The following is a 15,700-nucleotide window of genomic DNA, read 5'->3' as shown; positions in this document are numbered from 1 at the left end:
AACAGCAGCATGACATAAATGTTCTGATGCAACATCAAGAAAGTTCAGATTATAGTTGAAGATGTTATCTGACGAGACGGTGGCACCAGTGTATCTCACACACACACACACACACACACAGGTGATTGACAGGTGGACCCACCACTTGCACTTCCAGGCTCCTTTAGGGACTGTATGAAGGGGCGGGTCCAGGCAGTAGGTGTGGTAGCTGATGTCACAGTCGTCACATAGCAACAGTCGCCCGGGGTCGCTGGCCTCGCCACACGCCTCACACACAGTACACTCCAGACAGCGCCACCCTTTGGTCAGGATGACCCTTGTAATCTGGACACGACACAGACAGAGTAATCAGATTACAACAGTGAGTAATCAGTTTACAGAGTGATCAGATTACAGAGAGAACCATCAGATCACAGAAACAGTAATCATATTGCAGCAGAGAGAAAACATGACAGTGGAGTAATCACATTTCAACAGAGTAATCAGATTAGAACAGAGTATTCAAAATACAGCAGAAAGTAATCAGATTGCAGCAAAGTAATCACATTACAGAAGAGTGTAATCAGGCTAGAGAGATAATAACCACGTTACAGAGAGGATAATCAGATTACAGAGAGGATAATCAGATTACAGACAGGATAACCAGGTTACAGAGAGGATAATCAGATTACAGAGAGGATAATCAGATTACCAGGTTAATGGGTGTTTGTGTGTACCAGAGTCCATAAAGAGAACAGACGGTGGTTAGAACTGAATAAAGGTTCAGTGTGTCAGGTTCAGGAGGATTCAGGTGTCTATCAGTGAGGATTACAGATTACAGATTACAGATTACAACCATCTGAAACTTCTCCTGGTCAGAATTCCTTCAGTGTTGATTGTTGAGGAGCTGAATTATCCTCAGAGGTCTCGTCCTCTCAGAAACACACACACAGCAGCTGATTGACACCAGGAAACACTCTAAACAAACACACGTCAGGTTTAAAAAAGAAATCAGTGTTTTCCTGACGCTGCTCGTCACAGAGGGGCTGCTAACTACGCTGACATGAATGTGAACACATGAATGTCCCTGTGCAGAGCCGGTGTTTAGTTTGTCTGCTCTAGGCTACTGTAGAAACATGGCGGAGCAACCTGGTGATCTCTGCAGACGAGGACCTGCTCCCTGTGTAGATATAAATGACTCATGCTGAGGGAACCAGAACGCGACCATTAGATTAGATTCACTTAAATCTGACACACTGGAGCTTTAACAGAAATAGATACACACTGTGTGTGTGTGTGTGTGTGTGTGTGTGTGTGTGTGTGTGTGAGAGAGTGAGAGAGAGTGAGAGAGAGTACTAACCTTGACGTTGACACAGTAGGGATGGTAACACTGCCCACACTGAGAACAGGCCAACAGTCTGCCTTCAGCCCCCTGACCAAAACTGCCACACACCACACACATGTCCTGCACACACACATGAGAGTGACATCAGCTCTGCAGGTGTTTGGTGGGAAATCATAAGAAGTTTGACCTGATGAAGCACTCCATGAAAAGTCACGAGGATCATTTCAGTTTCTCATCTTAAAGGGCCAGAAGAGGATTCCCCACATTACACTGACTGTGGTGCTGGTGCTGTATCTCAGGTGTCTTACTGACACTACACCTGAATGATTTCTGATGGGACTCTGCCGAGTCCAGGTGACAGAGTACCTGCTTGAGGGTGAAGTGGTCGGAGGTGGAGAACATCACCACTGTGTTGTGCATCGAGTTCTCCTCCTCCTCCTTCGGCTGGAACGGCTCCACATACACACTCTGACAGAGAGACAACAGTCATCAGCATCCTCTGTATCAGCTGATCATCAGTCAGTCAAGTAGCTACTGTTATATAACAGAGTATTGTTACTGTTATAATACAGTTAAATAAAGTACTGTTACAATAAAGTTAAATAAAGTATTGTTATAATAAAGTGAAAAAGTACTATTGTAACAGATTTAAATAAAGTACTGTTATAATAAAGTGAAAAAGTACTATTGTAACAGATTTAAATAAAGTACTGTTATAATAAAGTGAAAAAGTACTATTGTAATAGATTTAAATAAAGTACTGTTATAATAAAGTGAAAAAGTACCGCTGTAATAGATTTAAATAAAGTACTGTTATAATAAAGTGAAAAAGTACTACTGTAATAGATTTAAATAAAGTACTGTTATAATAAAGTGAAAAAGTATCGCTGTAATAGATTTAAATAAAGTACTGTTATAATAAAGTGAAAAAGTATCGCTGTAATAGATTTAAATAAAGTACTGTTATAATAAAGTGAAAAAGTACTATTGTAATAGATTTAAATAAAGTACTGTTATAATAAAGTGAAAAAGTACTACTGTAACAGATTTAAATAAAGTACTGTTATAATAAAGTGAAAAAGTACCGCTGTAACAGATTTAAATAAAGTACTGTTATAATAAAGTGAAAAAGTACTGCTGTAACAGATTTAAATAAAGTACTGTTATAATAAAGTGAAAAAGTACTATTGTAATAGATTTAAATAAAGTACTGTTATAATAAAGTGAAAAAGTACTACTGTAACAGATTTAAATAAAGTACTGTTATAATAAAGTGAAAAAGTACTGTTGTAATAGATTTAAATAAAGTACTGTTATAATAAAGTGAAAAAGTACTACTGTAACAGATTTAAATAAAGTACTGTTATAATAAAGTGAAAAAGTACTACTGTAATAGATTTAAATAAAGTACTGTTATAATAAAGTGAAAAAGTACCGCTGTAACAGATTTAAATAAAGTACTGTTGTAATAGAGTTACTACTATTAGTACTCTAATGACCACTGACCACTGACACCATGTTGATTCAACTGTGTGTGTGTGTGTGTGTGTGTTCTTACTCCAGGTGACACAGTCAGACAGTCCTGGGTTTTCAGCCGGCTCCTTCCTCTGCCTCCTCTGCCTCCTCCAATACCTCCTCCTCTGGACCTCCTCCTGCCTGGAAACCCTGAACCACGACCCTGAGGGGAGGAGGAGGGGGAGTGCCAATAAACCATGACATCACTGTTCTACTGACGAGGCTTATCAAATCAAGTTTATTTATAAAGCACATTTAAAAACAACCGCAGCTGACCAAAGTGCTGTACAAGATAAAAGAATGACACACAAATATATCGCAATATAAAATGTCCACAAATATAAAACAGAATAAGACTGGTAAGAACAATTACGAACAAGAAAATATAAGGTGAAATGCTAAAATATGAAGATCACTGGCCACTGAAAACATGTACGTTTTAAGATTTGTCTTGAAATGGAGGGGGAGCATTTGATTAAAAGGGGAAGGCTACTCCAGAGCTTTGGAGCAGCAACTGCAAAGGCACGATCTCCCTTACCCACCAGCCTCGGTCATGGAACAGTTCAAAGACATTGTTCGGAGGATCTACGAGGTCGGGAGTCGGAGTAGGGGCAGAGGAGTTCAGCGATATACTGGGGTGCCAGCCCATGTATGGCTTTAAGAAGAAATAAAAGAACCTTAAAATCAGCTTATGTCACAGTTACTGTATATGTCACCATGGAAACAGCAACAGCACAATGACATCACTGACATCAGCTGGGTTCCCTCACTTAGCTGAAATATAAGGACTCTCAAGGCCTTGAAGGTTTATTTTCAGGTTGAACTTAGGGATGCTGTCAGTAGCTACATGTTGGTGTTTACTTTCATGTGTTCAAGGCCATTCACAAACTTTCCAGGGTTCTCCAGGTCTGACAGAACCCATTTATCAGAGCTGGTCCCACTGACAACACTCACAGCCCATAATAACCAGTGAGCAGCCAGGTCTGCACAGCACCACCACCCTCACAGCCCAGACGGGTGGATGCACACGGACACACAGTTAGTAAGCTTCCGTTAGCTCCAGCACACACACGCACGCACGCTCGCACGCACGCACGCACGCACGCACGCACGCACGCACGCAGACTGACAGTTAGGGTGCACTTGGTTTCTACACGGTCACATCCCACAGGGGCGGTGTGAGGAAACACTGTTAGTTACAGAGTTAGGGTGCGCTTCTTTACCACTCTCATGCTCCAGAGGGGGGAGTCCGGTGGACGGGGCTTAGGGCTGTCCCACCCTCCCTCCCCCATGGAATCCTGGGAGGATGAGGGGGGGCTCACCGCCCTGCGATTACTCCACCACGAACCCTGAGTTTGGGGGGGGGGGTGTAGAGGAGGAGGAGGCAGAGGAGGAGGAGGTAGTAGAGGAGGAGGAGGCAGAGGAGGAGGAGGTAGTAGAGGAGGAGGAGGCAGAGGAGGAGGAGGTAGTAGAGGAGGAGGAGGCAGAGGAGGAGGACAAAATGCAGTAACATAAATGCAACAGCCACAAATCAAAAAGTCAAACTTAAACAGAGAAAATAAAATCAGGCAAAAATAATAAGACAATGTTACCATGACGACAACATGCAACCAGTCACAACACACTACTGGGACACACAGACTGTGACCAGTCAGTTTACTACAGCTAAACTGGTAAATATCAGCTGATCACAGATCTGTCAGCTGAGTGATTTGGCCTACAAAGCCCTGTAACAATAAAGTACTGTTATAAAGGAACCTCTGGTGCTTTTATTTTGAAGCACCTGTCTCATCTCCGGCAGGAAGTGTTGTCACTGTCCAGCTTCCTGTTCACAGTTAGCTGTTAGCAGTTAGCAGAGCACCTTTAAACTGTGAGCTGGAGACAGACTAACAGCTCTCCAGCTCATATCTTAGTAACAGCTGACAGTGGTGCTCCATGGTAACAAATCAGGCTCTGACCTGTGATGACATCACACACAGGTACTGACAAAGAGAAACAGACAGCTTCATGCAATGACACGTGTGTTCATGTGAGCCAAACATGCTGAATGGATGCAGCGTCAGTGAGTGACAGGAGAGGAGGAGGAAGAAGAGGAGGAAGAGGAACAGTCGTCTGTTCTACACATGCTCTACATTCCCACACACACACACACGCGCACACACACAAACATACACACACATATTTCCCTGTGGTGATTGATAAAGCAGAGGACAGATATTTCCCATCATCCCCTGAGAGGACTGAGGACGTAAGAGCGTGTGTGTGTGTGTGTGTGTGTGTGTGTGTGTGCTGGTTCAGTCCAATCAGAGAGAAGAAGAACCAAGAGTTTCTACTAGAAACGTTTCCCACACACGGCTGGAAGACGAGATGCTTCATCAATCTGTAGACACACTATCAATCGATCAATCAATCAATCGGTTATTGGAGGCATGTCTCAGGTCAAAGCTCCCTGTGTTGGCTGCTGAGTCTGAAGTGATCAAACATCCTGAATGATTGATCAGCTGATTCATGAGGCTCTGAGCTCCACACACACAGCCCAGAGGTCAAAGGTCATGTACCTGTTTGACCCTGGCTCTGCCCGGGGAGAACTTCCTCTTGGAGATGGCCGGCTTCCCCATGCCGATTTTAGGAGTCAGGGGGAGCACAGTGATGGGAGGAGCCTGAGGCTGGGGACAGACAAGACACAAGGAGAGGTCAGTCAGCAGGAGGAGGAGGAGGAGGAGGAGGGCACACTGGGAGGAGGACAACACACTGGAAGGAGGAGGAGGACAACACAAGCAAGACAACACAAGGAGGAGGACAACACCAGGAGAAGTCAGTTAGCAGGAGGACAACACAAAGGGAGGAGGAGGACACAGGGTGGACAACACCAGGAGGACAACACAAAGACAAGGAGAACACCAAGAGGACAACACAAGGAGGAGACATCACAGTTGTCTAGGGTCAGATTTACCTTTGAAAGAGGTGGAGACTCGCTGGCCGAGGGAGAGTAGCGGAGAGGAGGTGAGGGTGGGGAAAGGGGAGGCGGGGTGACAGGAGCTCTGGCGGGGGAGGTCTCAGGGGAGGCCTCGGTGGAGAAGGGGGACTGCCTCAGACGGATGGCGAGGTCGTCCAAGGGCCTGGAGGAGCAGGGAGGAGGCCTTAAAGTCCGACCCATGCCCCTTCGGGAGGCGGGAGGAGGGCTCGGGGAGGGGAGGTGCAGGAGAGAGGGGGCAGGTGAGGAGGAGGTCATCAGCGCCATCACCTCCATGTCCAAAGAGGGGTCCAGTTCCAGCACAGGGCTCACCGGCTCCTCCTCCTCCACATCCGACTGGTCCTGCTCAGCACCCTCCCTCGCCTCCTCCACCTCCTCTTCATCCATCTTACCAGTCACACCCTTTCCCTGCTCCTCCCTCTCTTCCTCGTCCTCTGCATCCTGCCTCTCCCTCATTGGCTGTTGCCCAGCAACTACCTCAGGAGTGGCTACCATGTCTGTTGCTATAGGCTCCAATGGTTCAGGAGGCTCCTCCTCCTCCTCCTCCTCCTCCTCTTCTTTTCTCTCTGAAGGCTCAGCATGTGATTGGTTCTTATCTTTGGTGGGTTCTGTTGCCGCAGCAACAGGCTCAAACTGGCTCTGTGATTGGCTGTCATCTTTTACTGATGCCACATGACAGGGAAGCGAATTGTCCTCTTGCTCCGCCTCCCCAGTCACAGCTTCCACTTGATTGGTAGGTTTGTCTTCCAGGGGGCGGTCCTCCAGGGGAGGGGAGGGAGGAGACAGGGTGTAGGGGAGTAAGGCAGTCCTGTGAGGAGACACCTCCAGAGAGCCAGCTCTGGCAGGAGAAGGAGATGGTGGTGAGGAAAGGGGGGAGGGAGGAGGTGAGGATGAGGGAGAGCAAGAGGGCTGTAAGGCAGAGTATGGTGTAGTGGGTTGTGGGGAGGGAGGAGCTGGCTGTGGGAGGAGGGGGGAGGCGGTCAGGACAGACCCTGCAGGGAGACAGAGAGAGGTGAGCATCATGTACCTGAACTCAACATCATCACAGGTGTGAATCAGTGCAGACGCCTCCTACCTGCAGGAGGACAGTTTGAGCTGCTGTGCCGATCCTCCTCCTCCTCCTTCTCCTCTTCCTGCTCCTGTTCTCCTCCTCTCTCCGTTCTTTCAACAGACTCTTCTTCTTCTGGACTCTCCTTTACTGTCCGGTGAGGCTCCTCCTGCTGTGGAACTACTCTCAGCATCTCCTCCTCCTCCTTCTCTTCAGTCTTCTCCTTCTGCTCCTCCTCCATGCTGATGTCTAGAGGAAGAGTAAGACGTTACACACAGTAACTCGTACTGCCACCTCGTCGCTGTACGCCTCCCTGAACCCGTCAGGTTTCATGTCAGTGAAAACATGGATGCTTCACACACAGAAGATCTATACAATCAGCACAGTTTGAAGATTAGCGTCACCAATTCAGTATCTGACCAAATGTCTCCCCTTCTGTTCCTGAGATATGACGTTAAAACATGATGATGTCACAGTCAAGCTGACCTTTGACCTTTTGACCTTCATTATTTTATCCCGTTAGACAATTGTGTCAAGTTTGGTCAGAATTAGTGAATGAATTCTTCAGTTATGGACAAAAACATGTTTTGTGAGGTCACTTTGACACCAAATTCTGATCAGTCCATCGTTGACTCCAAGTGGACGTTTGTGCCTAATTTGAAGAAATTCTCTCAAGGTGTTCTTGAGATAGTGTGTTCATGAGAAAGAAACAGACACAAAAGCCCTTTTTAAATAGGAGTTGTGCAAATTTGCAGGAAAGCCCAATCAGTGTTTTTTCAGCATTGGCAGTATAAAAACAAAATCGGGGAGTGCAGCAAAATGCCGCCTACCTACTTTTGTTTATACAGAATGTGCCTTTTTCGGGGCAATGGGGGGCGTGAGCAAGTAACAGAACGTGTAGCTCAGCGTGTGACGCACTCCGAGGGAAGCTAGTCAGTCCTTCGGCGATTCTCTTGTAAGTTGGCCCAGTTCTTCACCGTCCCTGTCATCTTTGTTTGCGAGGACAAGGAGGGCACGCAATTCCTTGTCTCCCAAATTGCTCATCTTTACAGTGTCTGTCAGGTTTGTGTTTCCCTCTTGCTACCAGCTGCTCGCTAATTCCTGCTATCAGCTGTTTCCTGTTTATCCACTGCCAGTGGCTCGCACGTGTGGCGTCATCAACAGCTCCTCCCACAAGTCATCAACAGCCCCTCCCGTGGCAGAAGGGCACCTCGGTCTTTTAAACTAAAAAGGGTTGCACTAATATGTCTACCCTACGAGGTGGAAAATTGGGCACCTCGGATCAACTCGCCAGTCCGGCTCTGTGTGTCTAAACGCTCGCAGCTTGCTTGACATGATGACTGACAGCTGTGTGTGCCAATCAGTTTGCTCACAATCAATGGTGCTACTTGTGCTTGGCTGGGAGGGTGTATGGGTGGGAGGAAACCAAGGAGATCACTACTGTGCAGCTCCAAATGTCACCACTAGAGCAAGCTGGCAGCAGCCCTATGCGAGATATTTGGCTCCGTTTTTGAACAATGTGGAGGAAGCGGAAACGCACCGTCCATCTTTACATATGCTCAATGATTAAACAAAAATAAAAAATAAATATGTTCCAGAAACTATATGAAATCTGCACGTTCGAGTCGCAGCAACTGATGTCTCATTTTCACTGCGGGATTCAACTTCACTCACTTTTGGTACCAGCTTCTTCTCTCTATGTGGTTGTCCAATGTGCACAGCATAGTGCACTTAGTGTACATAGTGTAACAGAGCTGTACCGTACCATGCAGTGGAAATGCAGTGTAACTGTTTTATTACTAACTTTCCACTGTCACTGCTAAATATATCATATTTTTAATAGTAAATATAGATGTCTCCCTGATACTCACCCACTGTGGCTGCAGACTCCGTTTCTGTCGTGTGTTGCTGAGGACTGGAAACAGAGTGGCATCCAGGACCAGGACCAGCATCAGGCTGCACAGGGCTTGTAGGACCAAAACTTGGGCTGGTTTCAGACTGCCCAGGGATGGCAAGAACAGGTCTAACTGAAACAGGACCAGGGCTAGCCTCACAACTAAAAGGTCTATCAGGTCCAGGACTGGGACTAGCCTCTGGCTGCATAGAGCTGGTAGGTCTAGGATTAACTTGCGTATCACCTGATTGCAGGGGGCTGCAAACAGGACCAGCAACTGGGCTACTGTGCACAGAGCTAGCTTGAGCTTGTGGAGCATGAGGCGGGCTACTCTGTGAGCGGGCAGAGAGTGGGGAACTAGCGGGTATTTTACTAATGTGGCTAGTACTAGGCATCACAGTGTTATCCTGAGTGGGACTAGAATGGACAAGGCTAGCATGGCTCTGACTAGCCAAAGTGGAAGTAGCATCAACAGGGGTCGCTGGTCTTTGATACAAGGGGCTTGCCGATGCAGTGTTTTCTTGGCTTTCAACAACAGACTTTTTGGGAGTAGGGAGAGGACTAGCTGGGGACGGGCTACCCTGGATCAGACTAGCCTGGTTTGGACTAACAGCGGGTGAGTCATATGACTGGGAACTGGCAGGTGCTGGGCTTGTCTGCCTAATACTGTCTGTGGGTTTAACAAGACCAGAATTGAGTTGAACCACAGTGGGAAGAACACAGCTCTGGATTATGGAACTGGCCCCCATGTCCACATCAAGTCTTGAACTAGCCAAAGTGGGGCTTAGCTGTGCCACAGTTAGGCCAGAACTGGTTCCAGTGTCGGAAGCTGGGGTATAATGGGGGCTACCTCTGGGGTTACGATACTCTTCACTGGCCTGAGCTGGACTGTAAGGTGGGCTAACACAAGCAACAGCAGAATGTGCAGGGCTACTGTATGCCATGCTAGCTAATGAGGGAGTCTGTCTTTGGACTGGGCCTGAGTGGGCACTACAAGAGGTGCTTTGTTTGTGAACAGGACTAGCTTGACCAGCAGGACTAGACCTAGGTGGACTGTGGCTGACATCAGTTATGCTAGCAGACGGGGAATTTGTCTGGCCACTATGGCTCAGACTGTGGCTGATAGAGCTACTAGCCGGGCTAGTATCAGCTGACCGACAGTGTGGAGGACTAAAGCTAGTTGGAGATGGCAGGGGGCCCGTCTGGACTGCAGATGGAGAAGAATTGCAGGTGGTCGGGACATGTGAGGGATCAGACTGACCAGGAAGTGTGGGACTTGCCTGAGTCTCTACAAAACTACAAACAGCGGCACTGGTTCTCTCTGGAACATCCATGGAGCCCATCAGACTGTACCCACTGCTAGTTTCTGTGTGGACTGGGCTAACATGAGAAGGGCTTCTATGAATTCTATTGTCCAGAATAGGGGTTGGGTGGCCAGGACTAGTTTCTGAGTGAATTAAATGACTGTGGTGGTTGACTTGTGCCTCCATCTCTTCATCCTGATATGAGATGGGATGGACCGATCTAGCCAGTACTGCTGGTGGGCTAGCTGGTTGCTTTGCAGATCTGACAGGTAGTGCCAAGGGGCCAATTGGTTGCGCTGGCAGCGTTACAGGGCTAGGTGGTTGTGTTGAGAGGCTAGTCTCTGTAGCTACAGGGCTGACGTGGGCAGGGATAGTCTCCACTGCCATGGGGCTAGAACAGGCCTGAATAGAGCTGGCAGGGCTCATAGGCATCCGACTGGCATGTTTGGGGCTAGCACTAGCTGAGCTATTTTGGATATGTGTGGGGCTGGTTTTACCTTCAATAGCTTCTGTGCAGCGTGATGGGCTGTCACAAGAAGGACTCTGATGACTGTAGCTAGCTGGGAGGGGAATTTCCTCCATTTCATCAGCACAAGGTGAGCAAGTTAGGCTACTGTGTTCCACTGAAGTGCTAAGGTGAACAAGGCTTTCTGGTGTGGACATGGCAGGACCGTGATGGGGGCTAGGCACGCTACTCTGAACAGGACCACACTGGTTTGGGAGTTTGCCATCTGTGCTATGGCTATCAGGGGGCACTGTGGATAGGTCAGGTGTGGGGCTAAGAAGGGTAGGGCTACTTTCCAGTGTTTGGCCATCAAGGTTAGGAATCAGCTTCACTGGGCTATGCTCCAAAGATGTCAGCTCTGCAGTACTGGTTTGCGTGCATTCCTTTGTGACTCTTGACTGAGCAGCAAGCTGAGAAGGAAGTAAGCTTAGCTGCAAAGGCCTAAAAGGCTGTGTAGAGTGAGCCTGTACTGGGCTAGCAGGCTGTGACAGACTACACTGTGTGGCTCTGAGTGAGGATGGTGATGGGCTACATGGAGCTGAAAAGGGCCTTGGTAAGGCATGTCTCCTTGCTGTCTTGGTGGGCCTACGGCAGACTGTTGAGAGTTCCTGGTCCAGTGTAGAAATGTCCTGTGCAGGCGCACATTGCAGCTCAGCAGGGCTGCTTGATCCAGGGCTCTCCTGGTCCAGTGTATGTTCAGCATCCTGTGTGGGACTCTGTGGAGGTGATGTGCCAACTTGTGCAGAACTATGTGGCGTAGGACTGTGCTGAGGCTGTATGATGATGATGTTTGCAGGACCACATGGTCGATCAAACAGTGTCTGTGTAGGGTTGTCTTGCACCTGACTGTGTGGTGAAGGGCTTTGCTCAGGCTCTGCAGGCCCTAGCTGAACCTGGGTAGGACTAAGCCCTACTTGGGATGGTGTCTGTGGTGGTGGGCTGTGCGGAGAATGTGCATGGCTACAAGACATGGGACTACCCTGTGTTGGACTCTGCTGAGATTCTGTGGCCAAAAGCTGATCCTGTGTGGAATTCTTGGTAGAGCTGGAAGAAGTAAAACTGAGCTGAGTCTTCTGAGCCTGCAAGGGAGTCACACCAGTGGGGCTTTGTTGAAACTCTGCTGGACTAACTTGAGATAGGGTGTGGCTCTCCTGGTGCTCTGTGAGATTAGGGCTAACTGATGGAAGGAGCTCTGTTAGACCAGAGTAAGACTGTAGTGAACTTTGAAGGAGCTCTGTGGGACTGAGATGAGATGGTGGTGGACTTCGCTGGAGCTCTTTTTCATTAGCATGAGATGGCGTAGAAATTTCTTGTTGCTCTGGGGAATAAGGGTAAGATGGTGCAGGACTTTGCTGGAGCTCTGTGGGTTCAGAATGAGATGGCGCAAGACTTTGTTGGTCCTCTGTGGGTTCAGGGCCGGATGGTGCAGGACTGTGTTGGAGCTCTATGGGTTCAAGGCTGGATGGCACATGACTATGTTGGGGCTCTGTGGGTTCAGGGTGGGATGGCGCAGGAGTATGTTGGAGCTCTGTGGGTTCAGGGTGGGATGGCTCAGGAATACGTTGGAGCTCTGTGGGTTCAGGGTGGGATGGCGCAGGAGTATGTTGGAGCTCTGTGGGTTCAGGGTGGGATGGCTCAGGAATACGTTGGAGCTCTTTGGATTCAGGGCAGGATGGTGTAGGACTGTGTTGGAGCTCTGTGGGTTCAGGATGCAATCGCGCAAGACATTGTTGGTCCTCTTTGGGTTCAGGGCAGGACAGTGCAGGACTATGTTGGAGCTCTGTGGGTTCAAGGTGGGATGGTGCAGGACTATGCTGGAGCTCTGTGGGTTCAAGGTGGGATGGTGCAGGACTATGCTGGAGCTCTGTGGGTTCAGAGTGGGATGGCGCAGGACTACATTGGAGATCTGTGGATTCAGGGTGGGATGATGCAGGACTATAATGGAGCTCTGTGGGTTCTGAGTGAGCTGGCGCAGGACTATGTTGGAGCTCTGTGGGTTCAGAGTGGGATAGCACAGGACTATGTTGGAGCTCTGTGGGTTCAGAGTGTGACGGTGCAGGACTATGTTGGAGCTCTGTGGGTTCAGGGTGGGATGACGCAGGACTATGTTGGAGCTCTGCAGGTTCAGAGTGAGATGGCGCAGGACCATGTTGGAGCTCTGTGGGTTCAGGGTGGGATGGCTCAAGACTATATTGGAACTCTGTGGGCTCCGAGTGAGGTGGCGCAGGACTATTTTGGAATTCTGTGGGTTCTGGATGAGATGGCGCAGGACTACATTGGAGCTCTGCGGGTTCAGAATGAGATGGCGCAGGACTACGCTGGAGCTCTGTGGGTTCAGGGTGGGATGGCGCAGGACTACGTTGGAGCTCTGTGGGTTCAGGGTGGGATGGTGCAGGACTACGTTGGAGCTCTGTGGGTTCAGGGTGGGATGGCGCAGGACTACGTTGGAGCTCTGTGGGTTCAGGGTGGGTTGGCGCAGGACTACGTTGGAGCTCTGTGGGTTCAGGGTGGGATGACGCAGGACTACGTTGGAGCTCTGTGGGTTCAGGGTGGGATGGCGCAGGACTATGTTGGAGCTCTGTGGGTTCAGGGTGGGATGGCGCAGGACTATGTTGGAGCTCTGTGGGTTCAGAGTGGGATGGCGCAGGACTATGTTGGAGCTCTGTGGGTTCAGGGTGGGATGGCGCAGGACTGTGTTGGGGCTCTGTGGGTTCAGGGTGGGATGGTGCAGGACTGTGTTGGACCTCTGTGGGTTCAGAGTGAGATGGTGGAGGGCTATGTTGGAGCTCTGTGGGTTCAGGGTGGGTTGGTGCAGGACTATGTTGGAGCTCTGTGGGTTCAGGGTGGGATGGCGCAGGACTACGTTGGGGTTCTGTGGGTTCAGGGTGGGATGGTGCAGGACTATGTTGGGGCTCTGTGGGTTCAGGGAGGGATGGCATAGGACTATGTTGGAGCTCTGAAGGTTCAGGGCAGGATTGTACAAGACAATGTTGGAGCTCTGTAGGTTCAGGGCAGGATGGCGCAGGACTATGTTGGAGCCCTGTGGGTTCAACATGAGATAGAGCCAGACTTTGTTGCGATGGCGTACAGGGGGTCTTGGTAGGACTATGGGCTGGCTCTGAGTGGATGAGGTGGACTGGGCTATGAGCCATTGGACTGATGGGTGGAGCCTCTGTGAGACCTGGAATTGGTGGCTGTGAAACGCTTATGGGTGGTGCCTGTGTGGGACTTAGTTGAGGGACCAGGGTAGGACTGCGTGCGAGTGGAGTGTGTGGGATTGGCTCCTCCTTCTGAGGCCTGCAGGTGGCGCAGATGTAATCTTCAGACCCTGCCCTGCCCTCCCCAGCCTGGACAATACACTCTGTATGGACACACCTGTAACAAAACACAAAAATAAAGATGTGCATGTTTGCTAAATCTTCAAGGACCACCTTTAATGAAAGGGTGTCCATGTGGTGTTTTTTATCTGCTTCAGAACATATGATGAACAAAATAAGCAGTCAACGCTAAGGCTGAGCATTTTCTCCTTAGACCTGCAGTGTACCAATGGCAGTCTCAGGGCCCTGACAAACCAAGCAGACAGTCGGTCATTGGTCAATGTCAGGCCGTTGGTGAGTGTCTGCTGCTATAGCTTTTGCAGTGTGTCGCCCAGTTGGCCCTTGTTGTTCTTTTGGTGATTCAGTGTGTTGTATTGGCATTGGACCCGGTGGAGTCCGTTGGTCAAAGAAATTACTCTGACTGGCAGCTCAGACTGGAGCGTTGACAGTAGTTGTTTGTTTAAACTCAACACGTCGTAAATCTGGTTTGGACTGGACTTAAAACAACAACACAATATTTGCAAATATCACAAAGTCTGCCACGATATGACTCAATTAAATTTGATTCGATTCATTTCAATTCAGGGGCCTGTGAACGATAGAAGCAGCTGCCGCACCTTTCCTTTTGCTGTTGGTCATAGATCCAAACAACACATAAATCATGTGAATAACTGTGACCAGTCAACTTCAGTAGAGTTGACTAAACTGACTCCACTAAAACACAGAAAGCAGCACTGTCAGAAATCTTTTCATTTTAACCCAAACATCATTTTTTTTTAATAAAACTTCAGGACCATGTCTTAAAGTCCTGGAGACAAACTTGTGTCTTAAAGTCCTGAAGACAAACTTGTGTCTTAAAGTCCCGAAGACAAATGTGTGTCTTAAAGTCCTGAAAACAAACTTGTGTCTTAAAGTCCTGAAGACAAATGCGTGTCTTAATGTCCCGAAGACAAATGTGTGTCTTAAAGTCCTGAAGACAAATGCGTGTCTTAAAGTCCTGAAGACAAATGCGTGTCTTAAAAACCTGGAGACAAACTTGTGTCTTAAAGTCCTGAAGACAAACTTGTGTCTTAAAGTCCTGAAGACAAACTTGTGTCTTAAAGTCCTGGAGACAAACTTGTGTCTTAAAGTCCTGGAGACAAACTTGTGTCTTAAAGTCCTGGAGACAAACTTGTGTCTTAAAGTCCTGGAGACAAACTTGTGTCTTAAAGTCCTGAAGACAAACTTGTGTCTTAAAGTCCTGAAGACAAACTTGTGTCTTAAAGTCCTGGAGACAAACTTGTGTCTTAACGTCCTGGAGACAAACTTGTGTCTTAAAGTCCTGGAGACAAACTTGTGTCTTAACGTCCTGGAGACAAACTTGTGTCTTACAGACAAACGTCTCCAAACAGCCATAAAACAACAGGATCATTTAAAACAAGTCTCAAACTCAGCTCAGTAACAACTGTCAGGGTTCACAGACACAACTGTTGTTTTATGCTAGTCACACATCATTAGCTTTAGCATGTTTACATTACATAAATTAGCCTAGCAGCTAGCAGACTTTTCCTCTACAAACAGTTGAACAGATGACATGTATTATTTATACTTCTTCTTCCTCAGCGTTGGTTTCAGTCTCTGTGTCTCCTGACAGAACAGCTCGGTTGAATTTCAGCCTGCATGAACGTTTTTTAGCCGAACATTGTTGAAACAGCAGCTGATGTTGCTGCAGTGAGAAGTTAGCGGAGTGAGACGCTCGTCCAGGCAGGTAACGTCACGTGGAGTTTATCTCATAACGTCATTGTTCACATACACCATGTGTTCTGTCTGCTGACCTGGA

General features: G+C 48.2%; 1 protein-coding gene across 9 annotated transcripts in view; it reads right to left on the bottom strand.

Moving 5' to 3' along the window:
* LOC125881947 (histone-lysine N-methyltransferase 2C-like) overlaps nucleotides 1-15,700 on the bottom strand; it is an 89,156-nt gene that overhangs the window by 47,759 nt on the left and 25,697 nt on the right. For 8 of the 9 annotated variants that reach the window (XM_049565420.1, XM_049565423.1, XM_049565421.1 and 5 more), the window contains exons 13-21: nucleotides 8,733-13,939; nucleotides 6,889-7,110; nucleotides 5,793-6,805; nucleotides 5,398-5,505; nucleotides 4,063-4,188; nucleotides 2,883-3,002; nucleotides 1,691-1,792; nucleotides 1,340-1,444; nucleotides 143-324 (exon numbers count right to left, since the gene is read on the bottom strand). In XM_049565420.1, coding sequence (XP_049421377.1) covers nucleotides 143-324; nucleotides 1,340-1,444; nucleotides 1,691-1,792; nucleotides 2,883-3,002; nucleotides 4,063-4,188; nucleotides 5,398-5,505; nucleotides 5,793-6,805; nucleotides 6,889-7,110; nucleotides 8,733-13,939 — 7,185 coding nt within the window. The remainder of the gene's footprint in view (nucleotides 1-142; nucleotides 325-1,339; nucleotides 1,445-1,690; nucleotides 1,793-2,882; nucleotides 3,003-4,062; nucleotides 4,189-5,397; nucleotides 5,506-5,792; nucleotides 6,806-6,888; nucleotides 7,111-8,732; nucleotides 13,940-15,700) is intronic. The other variant, XM_049565427.1, reaches the window with a different exon arrangement.

This window comes from Epinephelus fuscoguttatus, linkage group LG21 (assembly GCF_011397635.1).
Source record: "Epinephelus fuscoguttatus linkage group LG21, E.fuscoguttatus.final_Chr_v1".
NCBI lineage: Eukaryota > Metazoa > Chordata > Actinopteri > Perciformes > Serranidae > Epinephelus > Epinephelus fuscoguttatus.
The sequence above is the reverse complement of the archived record's forward strand: the minus strand, read 5'-3'. Positions and strand labels throughout refer to the sequence as shown.